Source organism: Diadema antillarum, unplaced genomic scaffold (assembly GCF_040938485.1).
Source record: "Diadema antillarum isolate AM-2024a unplaced genomic scaffold, OU_Dant_1.0 seq00000403_RagTag, whole genome shotgun sequence".
Classification (NCBI taxonomy): Eukaryota; Metazoa; Echinodermata; class Echinoidea; order Diadematoida; family Diadematidae; genus Diadema; species Diadema antillarum.
The window spans coordinates 315,144-337,538 of NW_027271393.1; the positions used below are offsets into that span (position 1 = coordinate 315,144).

The 22,395-nt window shown below is 35.7% G+C and overlaps 1 protein-coding gene across 1 annotated transcript in view; it reads left to right on the forward strand.

The window, feature by feature from the left end:
- The window catches only part of LOC139732169 (uncharacterized), a 65,252-nt gene extending 43,154 nt beyond the window's left edge, over positions 1–22,098 (forward strand). Inside the window, exon 6 of the mRNA XM_071643038.1 lies at positions 19,989–22,098. Coding sequence (XP_071499139.1) covers positions 19,989–20,024 — 36 coding nt within the window. The 3' untranslated portion in view covers positions 20,025–22,098. The remainder of the gene's footprint in view (positions 1–19,988) is intronic.
- Positions 22,099–22,395: the final 297 nt, after the last annotated feature.

Genomic DNA, 22,395 nt, shown 5'->3' on the forward strand with positions numbered 1-22,395 from the left:
GAATAAAATATGCAGTACTCGATGCGTGCTGTATGAATGAGAACCAGCACTGGCTGTCGGGCGACAGCTCGGTGGTCCAGTGGATGTGCCGCCTATCCGGTAATCAGGAGATCGTTGGTTCGAACCCAGCGCGAGTATGTATGCCCATGATTATCTTATCATGGCTACTACTGAAACACTGATTAAGTCGGTGCTTATTTACGTCGATGTAGGGCAGTTTGTTAATCAGTTGCAATTTGATCAGTAAGGGGGTATCCCCTCTTTCAACACTCTACCCTGCTCGATCCACCTCTATACTTTCAGTTCGCAATGGTGACGCAAACACAGAAAAAGAAGTGACATATACCACAATTTAGCCATTTACATTGTCTCTGAATATATTTTCTCTTGCTGTTTCCACTGAATTTCTAAATATTCCAACAAAGGTGTGTACCAGGTCGTTGAACTTCTATTCTAATTATATATGAAAACCTTCCTTGTGTGGAAGGAGAATTCGCCCTCCCCCACCCCCTCTCCTTTTTCACCTCCATAAAATTAGTACAAAGTCAAAGACGTACAAGCGGGCGGAACATACTTCAGAAAAAGTGGGCACCAGGAGGGTGAATTTCATTGTATAAAGGCAAAATTACTCCCTCCCCCTTGTTCGGTCGCCATGCTTCCTCGCTTGCGTGTCCTCTCTGCTCTCTCGATACATTATTAAACATGCTCTTGCCCCCCCCCCCCCCCCCGAAAAAAAAATCCCGCGTACAGCCATGGACATATACTCAGTATTTTCAATCAATCTAATGTACAAAACGTGGTGAATACAGAGTAAACGATGCGTATCGTCGGAGGCAACGTAAACAGGATGGTTGGTTTATGTCTACGTCTACGCATTTGAATGATACATTGGATCTTTTGTTTTATTTCATGATTGTCAGGGAGCTCCTGATAAGCTGACAAAGAGTATAACACAAAGACATATTTACATATAAAATGTGACAGTTTGTCATCCTTTTTAGGATATTAGGAAATCAACCATTCATTTCAAGAAGCTTGTTTACAATGATATTTACAATAATGTAACCAATATCAATGATATTTTAGAATAGCTGAGAAAGATGTATTGGATTCTACACATAATGAAAACAAAATCTTAATGTAAATGCATGTGAGGCGGAAAAGTAAAATATCAAAAGGCACCAGTAAAGCTGAATGATGTCAAAGTAGATAAATTGTGAAAATATTGCAAAACAAAACAAAAACAAACAAAAAGCGAAAAGTTATGAAGAGTTTTAAACAGCAACATGTAGCATAAGAATAGATGATAGAAAAACTTATACTACTGATAAACAAACAAATCAAAACTGACACATTATAGCTTTACAAAATGTCGCCAAGTTAGTTAGCGTATGTGTATTTGTCGTATCAAATAATTCGTACACATTTTTTGTGTTGAATGTAGTATTTCTTTACATGTAATTCCTTTTGTTTCTCGAATGATGGGCAGAAAAATCGATAATGAAACACATCACCTTTGACATGTAAGGTACACAAACAGCACACAAACGATTATTTCTCTCAATGTTTATAAATCTTTCTTTTACGATAGGCGTCCTGTGATATCCAGAACGAAATCTACGCAGTTTCATGCGGAAAATCTGATTGAGGATTAATAAATATTTTCCATTTCCAATGTCCTGTAATATCGTGTAATTTACTTGAGCACTAGCATACACTACTTTGCCCCAAAGCTGAACTAATATGACTTTCAATCTACCCATTCATTCGCATGCACGTACAGTCAATGAGCCAAACGTTTCTGGTATCATCTATAGTGCTCTGCATTCATTTCGCATAGATTTCCTGCGCTACTTTGGACGGAATTTCTTTTAAAGAAATGTAACTATCACTTGGCGAAATTCTAATTTGAAACGTCGAAAACATTATCACATACGGGTCTTTTTAATGCATGCTTGTGATATTTTGAACTCGGTCTCATTTTGTTTAAAATCATTATCGGTTTCACCTCCTTCATTAAGTCATTATTATGTTAAATTTTTCATTTTCTTACTACTACATTTTCATTAGCACGTCTTTTCATGTCAGCGGAGTTTAGGAAGAAACCAGTGGATAAGTGTTTTTTCCCATGTTATAATGCGATTAACAAGTATAACTCTGCATTATTTTGTTTGCAGTATGAATAAATTTGAACTTATTAAGACATATGGATTCATACGAGATGCAGAAGAGAAAGTTGCCAAGAAAAATGCCTCAATGTCTCAGGTGCATTTCCCCTTTTTATATGCCTGGGGTTGTTGTCATGTATATCATTTGGGTAGTTCCCTGACTCGAAGAGATAATAATATTGGCTCCGTCAATACCTCACTGCCATACGTTCCCCTGCTATAAAATAATATCGAAACAGTGTAATTGTTCATGGTGACTACAATCTGAGAATTTAAAAATGTACTCAGCTGTTAAATTTAAAGATACTGTAGGGTAAATACTGCATTTTAGTGAAAACTCAAGTACGGGTGATATTTGAGAGGAAAGATTGGTAGCACCGCACATCGAACCTATATATGCAACTGAAAATGGAAAATCCTGTTGGAAATAATAAGCCGTAGCATTCTGTTTGATTTCAATCGAGCGAAGAAAGAAGAGTTGGGGCAAGGATGTTGCAGATCCACTGTACGAAAGTGGGAGGACGAATAAAACGGGATGAGTTAGTCACACAAAAGAGAATGATATGAAGAGGATACAGTGAGAGGTTGTTTACCTTGTGTCGAAAGCGAGATCAGTGTTATCAATCTAAATATACAGAAAAATCGCCTCGCAAGCTTTAGCTTGAGGAGATGATCGGTCTAATGGTGCAGCTTCTTTAAAACTCACTTATTAGAGATGGGCTCGAAGGGGTTGAAAAGATAATTCCTCTTACGGCGTGGGACGCTCATTGTTTGCCTCCTGCGTATAGTGAGTTAGCACTTTTTCTATTTTCATCTTGTTTGAAACGGGCAGCTGAAATCAGCCTTGGCTGGAATCATCTGCAATGATAGAGAGTTGCAATCAATTATTGTGATTATGACCAGGTCGGAGTTGGGCCTTATGAGTTCATTCAGCCATTTTTCAGATTCGTTGACGGATCAGCACCTAAAGGGAACTATATTTTGAATGGTCTACAAAATAATATCTGAGTAGATGCTAAACAGAGTCATTCTCGGATACCTCATAGAATGGATGAAAAGAAATATCCCAGTTGATTTTTGTTCTGTTTTGTTTTTTGTTTTAAAGAATATTTTATTCTTCATCACTGAAAACAAAATGCACAAAACAAATACACAATACCTTTACATCAATTCCGTAATCCTTACATTCTGATCAATTATTTCACCAAACATAGATCACAATTCATATACCGCATATTTTTTTCACTATTACCTTTTATTTTACTGACAATCCCTTTACAGTAATATTCATTCATCACTACTAAGTATACAATTAACTGCATCAACAACAGAACCTCTACTCTCACATTCATTCTACCTGACTTTAGATGTCAATATCTATTTATTGAAGTTGATTTTTAGACGAAAAAATAACCCCAAAAGCACCCCTCCCCCTCCTGTAAGAAATTGACTTTATAACTCATAAGTTGATAGAATCTAAATCTCAAAAGTATTTTCTTCTGGTCTAAATCATATTTATGACAAGTAATTTTTCGTAAGCATCGTCAGAATCATACCTTATCACGCCTTGTGGGTATAGAGCAACAATTCGGATGACTATAAAATAAGCTGCTCACGATTATAACGTGCATGCTTTCAATGAATAACAGACAGCTTCTATTGCGACTGATGCAGTTGCAATGAAAACATCTCGACGGAAGAATTTCATTAATTTGAAGACAGCGTCTGATTACATATCATCGACATGATCGATGTCACTTGAAACAATTCTTATTTTGCTGTAAATCTCCTTTGAAAATTGAAAAACCGAAACAAAGGCCCACTTCTGAGACAGATTAAAGCCTCAATTGTAATCATATGACATGGGGAGTCAGTTGAACGAAACTACTGAAAACGAAAGCGTTTGTCTCAAGAGAAAACATACATCCATTTTCGGTGATGCTCTGATATCGCTGATACCAGTATAAGTCATACCTATCGCATACTACAAAGACGAACGTACTTTTGGCAGGTTATCTTAAGCGTGTATACATTATGGAACAGGAACGAGCAACATTACATATTGATCGAGCAGTCTATATACGGGTTTGCGAGTGTCTCGAAAGCGCGGATAATTGGGAACCAGTAAATTCACCGTCATTATGCTGCATTATTCATAAGCAGATTGCATTTAAATTCCTAGAATTGATATAATCATTTCAAAGTAATAAATGACATTAATACGTCTGGACACATAATGATGTTAAATGATGCCAGGGATGTACATCAATCTAGGCAGCGTTAGCGAGCGATGTACGTCAACTGTACTCCTCCGAGATCAGAAGGAGTCCGCATGTTTTGGAAACAAGAACACCCACCCATCCCAGAAGTTCGACGATCATTCCCGCCTAAATTTGCCAGATGAAAAAAAAAAAATCGTAGGTAGCATTTGAAAAAACTAACGGGCTCTCGGGCAATACGGCCATGCTCAAGACTATATATCAATGCGATTATTTGCAGTTCTTTGCATTTGTTTGTTTGTTCATTTATTTATTTTAAGTGTGTTTTTTCAAGGTCTGTTTTTGTGAATGACAAACTTAATAATTCTGCTAATCATTATCGTTATGATCATTGGACATTTACAATGTTTGTGTGAATGAAAGGATATACACTCAGGAAAAAAAGAAAGTAAACACTTTTTCGAGGTCATATTTTTCATGGAAGATTTTTATAAAAATCCATGTATTATATACCATAGTAAAGGTAATTTAATTGCCTATTAAGATAATAGCTTGATTAGAAAAAAAAAACTTTTCGCATGAGTAAGCACATTCGATTTTGTCCTCCAAGGCACAAAATTAAAAATTGCAAAAATTGACAAGTTCTCTTTTATTTGCAAATGCCCTTTACGATAACATTGACAACAAAAGACCAGTTTAACACATTGAGAGACATGAATAAAATAGGAAAAATAAGTTTTTGTTCTCTTTATCTCTTTATAACCTCTAAGAAAACAAAGTGGGAAACTAAGGGGAAAAAATAAAAATTTTCTGTCAAGTCAAACTTCAAATGACAAAGGGAATAATAAGCATAAAGATGGTTAAATGAGCAGAATTTCTTTATTCATTTCTTTCAATCTAGTGATTTAAGAATCCATGTGACAATTTCAAGAACCGAACATTATTTACAATTTCCAAATTTGAAAAAAAAAAACCTCAAATTTCTACCATTTTTGTTAATTATTACTTCTGTCATTTCATTTGAATATAGATTTGACATAAGATGCTTTATTTTCCCCCTTTATTTTTAGCCTTCATTGATCTTTTGGTCTTTAAAGATATCATAGAGATCAAAGGTTTATTTTTGCAACTTAATTCATGTTTCTTTTTGTGTGGAATTTTTTGTTTGTTCTTATTCTATGGAAGAGCACATACTCATGAATGGCAAATTGTTCAGTTTTGCAATTTTTACTTTTGTGCTCTGGAAGAGAAAAACAATGGTGTTCACTCATGCGTACAATTTCCCTTTTTGATGATCTACCAGGTTGATAGCCAAATAAATTACCTTCAATATGGTATATAATACATTAGCTTTCAGCCAAATATTCTATGAGAAATCTAAACTTGAAAACGCATTTTCTTTCTTTTTTTGCTGAGTGTACAAATGCATCATAATACAGTAATTGAATTGTATGCATGTGTGTACATTTATATCACATTGTGTGTGTGTGTGTGTGTGTGTGTGTGTGTGTGTGTGTGGATAAGATCACTCATTGACGATGGAGCGATCACTCGCGTCTTGATTATTACATTTTTATCATTTAATTTTGCACAAGATTGGAAACACGTTACCTGACGTATGGCATCACATCCTATGGATCTTCCAACAATCATTTTACAAAATGTTTGTCCATCACATCCACTTTGATTTTTCTCCAAGAATCGCTGACAAGTCATATCTAAAGCTGTTTCCAACAGTACGTAGTGTAGTTTCTGGAACGTTTGTATCACACAAAACCCTACATGGTTAAGATTGATACTGTGAGAGCATAATAGGCCTATACTTTTATGTCAGAACTTTCCATTTTCATTTCTTTTTTAAATTTTGATTTCTTGAGAGTAGAGCCTATGTCTTTTAATACTAGATTTCAAAAGTAGTCACTGAAATTGTTTGAAGTGGTTGTAAAGTAAATCTGTGTGTTTTTAGAGTATCTGTTTTTCTTTGACAGAGTATATGTGGGGAAAAATCATCCCAAGATGTTCGCGTCAACAGGACTTCAGATTTTGATTCCTTGCTGAGTAGAATTCCTTTTAAGTACACCAATGTGCAATACGTGTTAATTCGTGTGCGTGGGCGTTTATGCATACGTATACATGTATAGTCCAACCTGCCTTAAATAGCTGCCATCTGCAGTATACGGCCACTAAAATCCCCCCCCCAAAAAAAAAGCCACGTTAAACCAAGCAATTGTATAATGTATAGATAAAATCTATTTACCCTGTAAATTTTAGGTCTATCTTAGTATATTGGGTACAGGACCCCGTGAAAAGCATCAGCACCATCACCGCCTTGTCGTTGGAGTTGTGTCTCTAAATATGTTGCTGTGGAATTCATTTAACAGAATTCAATAACATTTGATACATATTGAATGACGTTTCCTGTCGAAAAAAAGTGTCCCGACAGTACTATGCACACGATGTATGTTTATTTGCGTTTTCATTCAGAATGATAAATATTTACCATCTAAACCCACCATAATAAATATATGCACACCATTGAAAAAAAAAATTCTCACAGTGAACCCTCAAAAAAGTCTTCAAATTTCCTAGAATAACCATACTTGTATTAATAGCTATGTCAGCCATAATATTCCACGATGTCAGTATGAGAGAGACAGACACGTGTTTCAAAAATTATCATACGAATTATGAAATTTGTCGCGTCATGTTTAGACATCAATCCAATCAGTATGGAGGAAATTTATTGATGATTTTTTGTCTTCCTATTTTCCAATTTGCGACATCAATCCTTTGTCATCACCGACAACGTTTGCATTCCACTGATTTTTCAAATGCATTGCAATATATCAGTCTTGGAGTTATCTTCTCAAAGTAGATGTCAATAAACTATGAATGCCGTGGCATAATGCATACGAGACCCACCTGTAAAACCGCACTCTCAAAACGCATTATCACCAGGATAATTGCTTTCTCTTACAAAGGACTGTATAAACGATGCCGAGAATGCAATTGAGCAGGAATATCTTTTTTCATGAATAATTTGAATGGCATGTCTTTTTCAAGTGACTGGCATGTATTTTTCAAGTGACTGGCACGTGGCCGGCTTGTCTGCTTTCCGTTTATCCTCAAGGACATTCTGAGATTTTTTTTTTTAAATCAATACTTTAAAAAAAAACGAAAAAGAAAGACCTGCAAGACCTGATAGAGTTGAAAAGTCATTCATACTTTTTTCCATAACTTTCTGCTATAAAGCAGTATCTTCATAGTTTCATCCTCGTTCTAGACACTTTCGTGGAACCATACAATAAGGTTATTTTTTACTACATGATACTATCGAGACCAAAGAAAATATTTTTACTTAATGAAGGTAGCATCTTTAAACACCGAATGCGGGGGAACATATTTTGAATCAGATACATCATCTGGAAACAGCATACAGCAAACAGCAAACAACAAACGGTAATACCATGGCATACCTCCTCATACAAAGAAAGAAAAAAATGAAATGTTTGAAATTGCCATTATAAGTCTAAACAAAGATCAGAAATCCGCATTACTACTACACTAATGAAGTCCAGTCTTACTCATTGAGTATGAGAGATCAGGGTCTAAGATCATTCTCACTTGTGATATTGATGATGACAGATACCTTGTAACCAATGTGGTTCCATTTTAGATAATTACGCTCTTGGTTGCAATTACATACAAGTGCGCACTTTGTGGCCCATTGATTCATTTTCTCGCTCTTCTTTCGTCTCCCTCCTTTTCTCACTCTCTGTCTATATAATTATTTCTCTCCTGCTCTCTCTCTCTCTCTCTCTCTCTCTCTCTGAATGCGTCTCATTCCATCTTCTCGTCTCCGTAATTGCATTCATTGTGTGCCAATCGACTCGACATTGTTGCTATGAAATTTCCTAGTTTTGAACGGGTATGATTTTAACTGTAGTCAATTCCTTTCGCGGTATGATTATTGTTATTACCGTTGCATAATCCATCGCTCTCAGATAACTCGTTTATTACGTCTATATTTTCATATATATTCTTTATCATTCTTCTTTGTGTTCTATGTGCGCCTGCTTGCTCGACCTGAGTTTTGCTGTTGTTGGTGTCCGCTTTTCACATTTTTTAATGAATATTCTGTCATTCTTGTTGATCAACGTGTCAAATTGTAATTTGTAAATGAGCACAGTTCATGGTATGGTATATTAACCGGGATAGTTAACGCTTAACCTATATAATATATAGATTAAGCAAATTTCATATTATGAAATTTGATTGGTTCATTTCTTAGTTTTCGGCTTGGTAGTTACGACGCCCTGTATGGTTGCCCTTTTCAGCATAGATTTTGAATTTTCACAGTTAAAAAGAAAATACAACTAAGGAGAGTCCTCCATGCAGTCTGTTTGATTAAGCCGACATATGAACTACATATACTGGGAGCTGATGAATGGATTAGGCAGTACTCCTCCCTACCAAGTCTCATTGTCGGGCGCGGAAAGAACCTTTGCTTTTATACTTCACTGTGTTAAAGGTATAGAGACCCTGTATGCCCAAAATTGTTGGGGATATGACTTTGCACAGCTAATCATGAAAATAGACATCGTTTCCTGGAGCACCCTGACAGCTGGTATGATATGAAGACAGTATGTCTAATACTTTTTATAGGCCTGGTGAACTACTAATTGTGATTGTGGTCAAGCGGGTCAGTCTTTATAATTTTCTAGGCCATGTATACACGTATTCAGGCAAGTACTCTGATCATCTCGGTATCACGGAAATAAATTCTTATTTCGAATATAAAGAATACGCTAATCACTAAGACGTTCAATCATGTAGATGGGATTACTCCTTCATTCACACAGTATTTGATTCACAAAGTGCAAAATCGGCTGTCCAGTGCAGATCTGTCGCAAAGGATGTGGGTAACATTTAGATAAAGATACAACTCGATCAATTTGCAATTCTTATTCACCCTTGCTAAAAAATAAACAAACAAAAATCACAATATACACGACGACTGATCTGAAATATCCGTTATCTGGTGGATCAGTAAGACATTTGATTACTGTTAAAGAAGACATTTATAGGAAATAATATCATATAAACTGTTTTCTATCATTTAATGTTATTTTGATTAATTTCTGACATAAATCATGCAATAAAGTTGTCTCTGCTTTGAATGTAAGAATCTTTATTTTTACCAAATTTGAGCACTGGAAAAAGTTCGATACGGCTACGAAAAGTGCCAAATCTGCGACGTCACCAAATGTGTATGCAACCCAGTGGGATTTACGTATCTATAGGCAAACTGTGTACACTTTTCAGGAAATTGGTGTGTAATTTGTTGTCAATCTAGAATAAATCGTCCGCCAAAACTATTTACGTCGTGAAATTGTTTGTTTGTTTGTGTTCATTGGAATCATTTTTTACTCCCATAAATTTACGGAAAAACAAAGTTTTAAAAGCACAAAACCTGTCGTCAGCTCAAGATTCACGATCGCCGTGATCAGCTGTTCCTTCGTACAGCCACAATTTGCTGTTCTTATTGACACAACACATCGATCATTGTGGGGGAATTGCGTATAGCTGAGGTAATCTTACATACTCATAAAGGATGATAACTAAGTCAAAGAGCTGTAATTGATTGGAAATCATTTTTGCACCCATAAATTTACGGAAATACGTTTGAAAAGCATAAAACCTACCGTAATCAGCTCAAGATTCACGATCGCCGTGATCAGCTGTTCCTTCGTACAGCCACAATTTGCTGTTATTATTGACACAACAAATCGATCATTGTGGGGGAATTGCGTATTGCTGAGGTAATCTTAAATACTCATGAAGGATGATAACTAAGTCAAAGAGCTGTAATTGATTGGAAATCATTTTTACACCCATAAATTTACGGAAATACGACGTTTGAAAAGCACAAAACCTACCGTAATCAGCTCAAGATTCGCGATCGCCGTGATCAGGTGTACGCACAACAGTACCAGCAGAATCGGCAGTGAAGAGGTATTCCTTGATGCCGTGATTTCAGCTTGATTCTTCTTCGAAATGGCATGATGAAAGTTTGTTAGATAAATGTGACCTTCTTTTTCTCTTGTGTGTTGGTTTAAATTCTAATTTCTACCTCAACTTGTTAAAAAAACAGTCTAACAAAGCGGGAAACTGCATCATTTCGGTGCTGAGCAGCAGTCACGATACACGTGTTGCATGCAAGCATGCACCGCTGCTGCAGCGATCCCAATAGTATAACACGTAGGTTGCACGTAATTCGTTCAAGTGTCTTGGTAACAAGGCTGTTTACGCGTCTGGGAGACGATTTGAATAAACTTACGCATGTTTCAGACGAATTTATGAATGAAAGTGAGTAGCATGACATCATGCCATGACCATATTTGGAATAAGCAGAGGTAGAGGTTTCTGTAGGTACCAAATGTGTCAGAGTTCAACGCAGAATATCTAAGACACGATCGCCAAAACAACAGTCATTTTCGCCGTAAGCGAAGGGGGATATGGTCTTTAGACGTAAGATTTTGGCCAACTTTTGAGATTGACATCCCACTTTTCTCTTCAAAATTCCACATTTTGTAGGTTGTATTTCGAAATGTGTTTGATATCAATCAGAAACTAGAAAATTTCCCCTACAACGTGATACCAAAATGTCAATTTGGTCCCTGAGGTCATTTTTGACCTTTTTCGGGCTGTAGCGCGAAATCACATTTGCTGAGAAGTTTCGGGTTTTGCCAGAGCGGGTCTCATATAGCCGTACGGCAAATCAGCTCATACACATTGGTGACGTCGCTCAAATCCGATGTTTCTTGTAGCGAACGGAGCTACGTGGTCATGGAAATTGGGTGTTTTTTCAATCTCAAAAACAGTTTGGGGGTAAAGTTTCCGTAGATATCAAACTTGTCATATTTCTAGATTCTCTATAAATTTCTGCTTTAAAGATACTACAGAAAACTAGTAAATCATAAACCTCTCATCAAATCTGGAGTACGTGGACAAATAATTATGAACCTACGGTCAAATACCGCTCTCAAATTTACACTGAAAGAATGTCATTGAATGATTCCTTGTAAGGCTTTATTATGTTTCAATTCAATTTTTCAATTTAATTTTACTGTACTTCCAGCCAACCAAAAGAAATACATAATACAAACTACATGTTTTACAATAAGCCAGTTCGCAGTTCCACTTTACGCATGAGCAGAAGAAAGGTTATTCATACCAACAAGCATGTTGGTTTTTAAATTCACTGGGGAGTAGCATCTGTGATGTAATGATTATTCATGTAATCCTTATAAATGCTGTTTGCCAGCACATCCACCTGACGTCAAAAGTGGTATTTGGCAATATCAATAGAAAGAGATTGTCAATACATTCAAAGCAAAATAATGAAATGGATGCATTCTCAAGTGTTAATTTATGAATCATTCTAGTCGTCTGGTCTACGCAAGTTCATTCTTTGTTTGGACAGGTTCAATGAATTCCATAATATTTGTTACGCAAAGTTTACGTATTATGTCGCTCAAAAATGAGCGGAGTGCCTCTAACCGACTGAAAAAAAAGAAAGGTCATTCGGACCAATGTGCCCATGAGCTAGCTCCGAAATGGCTTATTATACAAATATAATAATATGCAAGAATGATTATGAAATAAAAAATGAACATTTGGCAATGGGGACAAAAAGTAAATATAGCAATGGAAAAGAGTGATCTACTGAAAAGTGGAGCTTGTAGGACGTGGATCACTCTGAAAACAATATTAATTATAAATCATAATAAAATTAATCAATATTAAAAACAAAATTAATTCATGTTCCGTTTTGGCATTTGATAACTGACATGATGCTAATATAATGTTACCATATCTGGGAAGGCCTCAGGCCTTGAATGTTTGGGGCCTTGTCAGAAGCAAAATTATTGTTTTATTGGACAAATTAAAACATTGGTGATCGGCAGAATTTCTGTAATGTGATAGTGCTCTACCTTCTTCAACAGCAGACTCTCTTGGTCGCTATGATAAAAGCATAGCAAGGATTGATGCATTCGGTAACAAAAACAAAAAACAAAAAAGCCGACAAGTCGCAGCGCATTGGCACTTCATAATCTCCTCGGCTGGTATCGGACTGAATAAATGCCGTGCACATTTCAATAAGGTTGTGAACGACAATGTTTTCCATCAAAAGTCCAAAACGATATCTATAGACGTGATAGTCCAATCCCTTTACGGGCGGTCACTCCCTCTTATTTTCATTTGTTGTTGTTGTCGTTGTTGTTGTTTTCTCAAATGTGCCTTAAATTGGGATCAATTTCATTAGTCAATAATCTCCCCCCCCCCCAAAAAAAAAAAAAAAAAAAAAAACGTTTTGTAGCATGTGCATTCTGCAAGTCTTATTCCTCTTAACTTGCTCCTGATGATGTCACATAACGAAACATGATTAACACAATCCATTTTGCGAGACTTCACACCCAGGGGAATGGTAAGTTTATCGGCTGGTTTTATGAGGAAGCAAAAGACAGCGGACGAAGTGGCACAGGGGAAATCAGCAGATATTGAAGTAGTACATAATGTTGTAGTAAGACTCGTGTAATCATGTAGTGGTAGCTCACATAACATCTCATTACCTGAGAGAAAAGGGCTGACCGTCAGTAGAACAACAGTGGTAACTGGTAGTTAGCAGTAATAAGGTGGCTTTGGTGCTCATAGTAGGCTTTATAGGAGGTGATACAAAATGTGGCTGTATAAGCTACATCCGGCAGAAATGGTAATTGGTTCTGGTATCAATGTGGTGTTATAGGTGTACATAAAAAATCAAGGGCAGCTAAACGTTTTTTGAGTGTGTAGGGCTCCATGTGTGTTTGGGAGAGGGGTGCAGGATCTATTACGTGTATATTATATAATTATACTGATTGATTCATTTTTTATCTGTTTCTCTCTTCTTCTTTTTATTTGTCACCTAACAAAGTTATGTCATGTGTATTCTTTTGTGCACTTTTTAAATGTAACTGCCGGTTATATTTCTTAATACATCTGTTCTCCCTCTGTCTTGCACTGACCATTGCTGAACCATTTATAAAACAGAATTCCTTTCGTTGCCTTTACACAAATCCTTGATAAAAAAAATGACACACATAAACAAAAATATATATATTTATTGTTTGTTTGCTTGAGTGCTTTCATCACAATTTGCATTTTCCTGAATTTTTTGAGACAAGGAAAATCTGGTAATTGGGGCTCCTCTTGTGTAAAATGCCAACCACTTTAGCGCGGTTTGGAGGATCATCTCGTTTCTGGGCGAGCTCTCTCTCTCTGTCGATAGGATCAGCGATGTGAGAGATAGGTATAATCCCTGCCCCCCGGACACAATCCAACGAATCTTACACATAGCTTGGTGAAGATTAAAGGCCAAGGGAAAAGTTATTATGATGCAAATCATCCTGTTCTATTTTACAAGGTACGTAATGATCAAAGAATGGGTTGGCGAAAAGGTTTACTTTTTTTCCCTTGTTATTTATCGATTTACACTGACATGACCACACACACACACACACGCACGCACAAAACAAAAAAAATCAGGTATTAAAAGTTGCCGCTGCTTTTATAAGTAAAAGTACTTCTTGAATATATATATATATATATATATATATATATATATATATATAGATAGTATATGTATATGTATATATATACATATATATATACACATATATTTATATATACATTATATGAAACAAAGAAAAACGTCATATGTCACTATCATCAGTAGGATGAATGTTGTTTGGAACGTCAACTTTATATGGATATTCGAGAAGTAACAATTTAACCAAGATTGGTAGACACGTTTACAAAATTATGCCATTATCTTAAGTACCATACGTACCATAAGTACCATAACTATAGCAGCATTGCTATGGTTATTGCAGTAATTTCTCTGCTTACTCTTTTCATGGGTAATTTATGGAGGTAAGATATTCTTGTTAAGTTGTTGAAAATGTATCATATCATTTCAGCAGAGAGTCTGAAGTCTTTGGGGTTTTTTTCATGGCGGAAAAAACTGCCAGGTGATATGACAACATTTCATTATTCATATAAAGAGATTGCGATGGCTACAATTCGTTATTCTAAAGGTTTGCTATTCCGAGGACTTTTTAATATCAATATGAATTAAGGTTCATTATTTCGAAGGTTCATAATTCCATAGGTTCGAAAATTTGAAAATGATATACGGTTCGTTATTCCGAAGGTTTGCTAATACGAAAACTAAAGAAGATTTGTAATTAAAAAGGTTCGTTATATGCACATTCTTTTCATATTCGGATTAATGGACCTTATTCCTTTTCCAGATGAACAAATCTCTGGAATAACTGACCTCATGTCATGTTCGGATTAACAAACCTTCGGAATAACGACCTTATTTCATTTTTGAAAAAAAATCTTATTCATTTTCGGATAACGAACCTTCGGAGTAACACCATAGATAGTTTGATTAAGGAACCCTACATTTCGAATTATGAACATCAAGGTATAGGGAAATAAGTTTCGGAATAACCAACCTTCTTTCATCTTCGGATTAACGAACCTTCGGAATAACGAACATTACACGAGTGCGATATGATCACCATTACTTTTTGAAGAGACGCGAAGTTGTCACTTTTAATAACTTACGCTTATGTCTATTTATGTTTAACTTTAATTTAACTTAGCGATTCCTTGGGTAAGTTCTGTAATATGACCTCATCAAAATACCAAATTTTTACTCAGAATCTTACGCGTATTTTACATTGAAGAAAGAATAGAATGAATAAATTCTGATTTAAAAAATAAAGAAAATCAGAAAATTACTTAGTTGATAGTGCTAAAAGTACAAAGATCGTGAACTATTTTCTTTACACTTTTCACACTTTACCTATAAATAAGGTAGATATCTTTAAAAAAAAAAGCAAAGAGGTATGAGGAAATATGAGGACATATAGAGCCGCAAGAAAAATTTGATTCTGTGAGGCTGGTGCTGTAAGTTAAGGTGTAAGGGTATAGGTATAGGTAATAGAAGTGTAATGTTTTATTTTTTTTTTTTCCTCCGGTGAGCAACTCTTTTGTTTCAGAGATCATATTCTTATCGGATGGACAATGTTTCTATGGGACGATTGATGAATGTACCTAAGTGCATGCATACCCTATCTCAATTTCTCAGTTTTTGTATTTGTTTTGTTTTGTTTTGTTTTGTTTTTTGTTTGTTTGTTTGTTTTTTTTTTAACCCGAGGCTCACTTCGGCTCTCTCATTGGAGGACCAGTTTGATAAAATGCAAATATTTTTAAAATCTGTGTTGTTTGTTTTTTGACCGACATCGTGCATGGCCCACCTGAAAAAGCTTCACGGCCCACCGGTTGAACAGTGGAGCCGTTTAGACGTGTGTGTGTGTGTGTGTGTGTGTGTGTGTGTGTGTGTGTGTGTGTGTGTGTGTGTGTAGCAAGCATTCTCATATCTGCATGGAAATCGATGAAATCATTCTATATGCGTCAGGCAAAATCATGTTTACTGCCTTGAAAGGATGACGACCAATATGATCTCTTTAAAGGAAGTGAATTCTGGTTTTGTTTGTTTGTTTGTTTGCTTGTTGTTGTTGTTGTTGTTGTTGTTGTCGTCGTCGTTGTTGTTGTTGTGAGGGAGTGTTATTCTTGGCTTCAAAATAGAATGTCAGCGTGTTCTTTGCCGTTTTCGTTGTTTTGAGTACACGCAAACAACCCCATCTAAGCGCGTTACAAATATAATGTATCATTATCATCATCATTATTATTAAAATCATTATATGTTAGGATGTATTCAACATTTTCCACCCTGATAGGTGCTATTTTACAGAGGATTGAGGATTGATAAATTATACCCACATTATTTGAGCTGATTATTGCGATGACTTTTGTGACACGTGCTGACTTTGTTTATTTTTGCTCTAAGGAGCAAACCATTTTCCACGCCCACTGCACTTGGAAATATTTTGAACAAAGAGAAAGTAGCCAATCATTATTGGCCAAACAGTGCTAATCGCTGATACATCCGGCAGAAATCGCACTGCAAACACAATAAGTACCAAATATGTCATCTTAATATCTCTCTGTCACATCTTTTCAAGGACAGCTCTGCAAGAGATGATGTAAAAAGCATCGACATGACCATCTCTACAGAGCAATTTTCAAATTGAGCAAAATGTCCCAGTGTGCCCATAATTCGAACCTATGACGAGAAGCCAAAAGAACTATTTTATCTGTAAACAGTAACGGGGAAGAGAGAAAGAAAAATGCATGTTAATGTGATGTTGTTTTTTTGCGACTAAATTGAACATTTGGATTGCATGAAAAGAAAAAGTAATTTCATTGTACCATATATTTCTGTACACAGTGGTTGCTGGAGACACCGGGGCCAAACGCTCAATGAATCTTGACGGGTTTGTCAAAAATCGATTTGAAATGCATGTTTAAAAATCTGAACTTACGTATTCGTACAAACTCGGACCTTTTTCTCGAAATTGTCGACACCTTCTCGCACAAAATAATCTCCACTTATTTGCTTTGTGGCGTAAACGTGGGAGAAAACAACGTAAAAAAAAAACTCTTTAGAGCAACTCTCGCCCAGGAAAAATCTCTCGCATACTATCCTCACCTTTTATCGGATTTTCCTCACTTTCTTCTTAGTCATATAAGCTCTATTCTGTTTTTACACCATCAAGCTTTAAAATTGCTTCCATCATTTGCCACACAGAAAATGTTTCGTTTCATATGATGCCCGCGTGTATTTCACGCCGGATTACGATGAAGAATTCATTCATATCTACTCAAAGCAGAGAACCAAATAAAAACACTCTTGATGAAATAAGATGGAAAGGTTGTTCTTCTTCAAGACTTTTTTTTTCTTTTCGGATTCTTTTCATCTCTTTAAAATGGGGGTAATCATTCATGTTTTCGTCGAATAAAACCAATTCTTTATTGAAAGTTTAAGATTTAGAATGATTTATTGACGACCAATTCTTCACATGGAACAGATTGTTTAAATAACGTCGTTTAAAAGCCATACTCTAAAGCCCCAAACAGTATATTTAAGAACTCTGTTTCAACTGGTTTTTTTTATAATGGTCTGTTTTATCGTTATCATAACTGGACAGAAATTGGGAATTCCTCTATGATATAGATACAGACTAAATCTCTTTTTCAAAAATATTGATCAGTATACTTCCTTGATCGATACAAGATTGCGTACTTAGTGCAACACCCAAACACACTGTCGCCTTTTGTACGATGAAGAAGAAAGACGAAACTTGATATCGGCTCGTAGGCCTAGTTCATGATCAAAATTATACCATGAAGATCACTTCTGTATTTCTGGGTTTTTTGTGTGTGCTTGTTTTGTCTGTCCAGATATTTCATGGTGAGTGAGGTAAACATTGTTGGGAGGGAAAGTATAACGCCATTTTTCTGGTGATTAATTTTCATGGAATTCGTGAGAAGTTTTTCTCAGTGAGTCATTGCGTATGAATGTGGCTATACTTGGGTAAAAATTGATCATCAAACCATTATCATATTCATTCTCTTTGTGGATGATCCTAAACGCACTCGAATTCTCGAATATGCCTATATATATATATATATATATATATATATATATATACATATACATATATACATATTATATACATACTTATATTGTATACGTTATGTATACGTATAGCAAAGGACATGGTAAAGCAAAGCCATTCAAACTTGTGACATGGTCATTATTTAGATCTTGATTCGGCTTTTAAAAACACGCAGAGTTAAAGGAATCCACCTGTTTTCTGTGACGCGATGCACATTGATGGCTGGATCCCTAATCCAGATGAAACATCACATCAATATCAGTACACCTGTACAGTATGTCCCCCCTCCCCTAAAAAAAAAAAAAAAAAAAAAAAAATACGATTAGATTTTCGCATTAATAACTTCCAATATGATAAAACTATCTGAATGCTACTTCAGGGTCTAAAAATATCTCTTACCTTTATTTTGCAGGAAATCCCAAACAATTTGGTTAAGTAGTTACAGAGAACTGTGGATTATTGTACAGCATGTTATGGGTCTGATTCTTTCAAGTTCAGCACTTGGATGCTCCTGGAACTGCATATTAATGTGTGAACACAATGGACAGAACTTGGAAGGAAGGGATTCTGACATGCTCTACAAAACTCCTCATTTCTCTTTGACCACAGAAGCAGATCGGATAGGGTTTTCTGGAAGATGTGGGTAACAAGTTATAGTTTCATACCCTGAAATTGTATTTTGATTGATTCACGATTTTAAAGTTATCGTTGCGGAGGGTCCCGTTGTTTTGTTTTGTTTTGTTTTGTTTTGTTTTTGGGGGAGGATACGGTATATCAATGGAAAGGGTGTTATTGATATTGTTTCTCCGTCTAACATGTATTTTCTTATTACTCTAAAACAAAGCACGTTGGGAGCATGGTTTGGTAATAACATACACAGTACATTGCTCACGATCAAAACCATGCTGATTGTGTCGACTATTAGTTTGTCATTCTTGCATTTAATTTCTAGGTTATCTGTCTAAACACACTCTTAAAGGACGGAAAATGCGTTTCTCAATTTTCAGGTGGTTGCTGACACAACACACACGAGCAAGACACACAAACAAATACACACACATATCATACACACACACACACACACACACACACACACACACACACACACACACACACACACACACACACACAATTACCGTCACAGCCTTCGGGCTCCACCTTCTGATCTAGGTCAACGTCTCTCTCAATTGCACTGTTCACGTTCCACCGTAATATATATGGAGAACGTCATCTTTTATTGAAGGTGTCTTGGGTCTGTGCGATCATTAATTCAGTATGAAAAGACTTTATTACGCCATGCTATCCCCATATAAATATGATGGAGGCATGTTGAGGCGGTAATTAGAGAAAAAAAGCAATCTAGCGGTTTCATTAAAATGAGCTTTGTTTCGATTATAGTGACAAGAACGAGGTTCTCTTACTTGATAACCTTAATATAAATCATTCCAAAGATGAAGCTGGGCGTCTTCCTTCGAAAGTATTTGAGGAACCTTAATATACATTATTATGCAATTAGAAAAGGTGACCAGACGTGGTAAAGAATATTCCTTGATTCAAGCCGACTACATTGAAAATATAATGGTATGGATAATTTTCATTCTATCGTAATCAAATTAGATTGCCTTATTAACTTATTAACTTTTATCTTTTCTTTCTTTCTTTCTCTCTCTCTCTTTCCTCTTTTCCCTGCCATTCTGCTTTTTCTGACATATCACTTACCGTTTCTCCTTTACATTACTTTTATTTGGCGCCATTCTTGTTTGAAATCATTTGTAATAATTTGTGATAATTTGCAATAATTTTGTATTGTTCGGATATGGAAAATAAAATGAAATGAACTGAAAAAAATATATTACTTGGATATGGAAAATACAATGAAATGAAAAATCAAATGTTTTCTTCTATTTTCTATTTTTCCCACACCCCTTACCGGACCGTCACTCTCCTCCCCCCCCCCCCTCCAGTTGATCCAACTTGCGGAGATTGAGAGTTCCTTATAGCTCTACAAGGACACCTCGTCGTGATGTCATCTCGTCAACTCATTTCAACCGAGAGAAAGAGAGAGCAAGCAACTCGAGGCCTAGAAAAACGGCACCATCTCATTTTAGAACCACACAGTTTGCTAGTTCCAATCAGCGCAAAGAGTTTTGAATTGATATTTTTATTTGTCTTTCAGACGAGACGAGAGGAATTTCTAAAATCAAATAGGTAAAGGAATTGCTGTTCGTAATCACATGAATTAAAATAGAACCCCAAATATATCACACGCAAACAATATGTTGTATATATATACACACATATATATATATATATTGCATGTACATATTGTTTGTGTGTAATATTTGTTATATAACATGTATAAAACGGAGTGAGACATCCACAATCTGGATCTTGCTAATTGCTGGAGTAGCTTGTTTGTAGAAAAAGTGCGGATTTTAAGTTCCCCCTTCTTTAAGGAAACGAAAAAAAACAAACAAACAGCTCAACAAACTAAAGAAAAAAAATGCAAGAAATCATAATGGACTCCCATTAATTCTAATTTTCCCAGATTCAAGTAAGAACTAATTCCCTTCATTTTGTTGCCTGTTTGCTTTTCTGTTCTGTTTAAATGGATTTAGCGTGTAATGGTTGAACCATCTGTGTCAAATAGGGTGCCGTGATTAGCTTTTCACGACCCGACTTACCAGGTTATGCACGTTTAAGTACATTGTGATTCCGCCAGTACATGCGTTACTTTTATTAATTCATTGGGACGGCCTCGACGCTATCATGACCCGCTGATGGATTACAAGATTCCCATGATGTGGCAAAGGAATAAGGTATTCATTACATCCCCTCCTCATGTAAAATTCTGGAGATAATCTTGGGGGAAACAACATAAACGGATTAAAACAATCATGATGTGATGATAAGAACACTATATCTGCTCGAACAAAGTGCCCATTTTATAAATAAATGGCGATACTTGAAGTAACGGTAAGTGAGCTGACGTATAAACAAGTCTCTAGTTTAATTTCCCCCTAATGGTTAATGAATTAATGATAACATTAGAACACTAAAGATCTAAAACACTAGTAATAGTGAATATTCAGGCTTTTTATTTACAAGTTGCTGTAATTATATTATAATGATAATGGTTCCATTTACTTCGAAGAGTAAAAACAAAGGCCATGTTTTTCTTGTAAGATGGTTGCATATCTCTTTGTTTGTGTATGTGTGTGTTTTTATTTTTTATTTCGTGTGCAACTCATCTTGGAAAGCAAGCAGATAAACGGAAATATGCAAATCAGTGTACTTATCTCAATGATCAACAGAGATACTTTGACATATCGATACCAAGTATAAGAAAGTCAGGCACTGTGTACACCTTTCTTTCCTTAGATATTGATAGATAATTGAAAGTAAAATTTATCAAAAGGTTTCAGTTTTGCGTGAGACAAACTAAAGCGCGGAAATCCTTACTGAGGATAAATGTCGTCACCGTAATGCACACGCCTTACTTATCTGGCTTGACCTAAAAGGAATTGGAAAGAAAATACACAAACCGAAGTTTGTTTTCACAGCTGACAAGTTATCAAGTCATCCCTGATCCCATAGTTTGAACCAAGTGTGTAATGATTATCGTGGAGATAACTCCTTGTAGTTCGCATAATTATGCAATGTCTTTCCTTACTTCATGAACCTGCTTTGATAACAGAAATAAAACACATATATGTCAACATCAGGATTAAAAAAACAAACAAACAAACGGGATATGAGATTGATACCAAACAAGAGCTGCCATTCTAAATCACTCGAAAACGTCATGCCTCTAGTACAAAGGCCCGGAAACGTCATTGTGTACATCAACATAGATATTGATTTGCTTGTGTGTATTTTGTGTGTTGTAACCACTTGAGTTATTGATGGAAGCGTTGAATCGATCCCAACAACAACGCAGCAAAAAAACAAAAAACCAACAACAACAACAAACAAAAAAACAGCCACAGAAGATACCTTTATTTCACAATTCTTTACCGTGTCAGATGCATTATCTATTTTCATGTTGTTTGCGTGGAAATCTATAATGTTGGTGTTGAGTATATTATCTAATCAACTTCCTTTATCTCTAATTACTTTTGTCTCTGACTCATAAGTCAGTAACATTACCTTATTAAGATGCATTTGGTTTATGTAAATGTAATAGAAGATCTAATGGAGTTCTTGGGAAATGCTATTGGGAATTTAATGGGAATATCGCTAGATATCAGATCTCAAAACCTTGCATATATCGAGGAATGATTCCAGTGTAATCTATGTCAACAATATAACAATGATTACTTTTTTTAATGAATAGGTAAAAGTGTAATGTATCCTTAATTAGGTTCTATT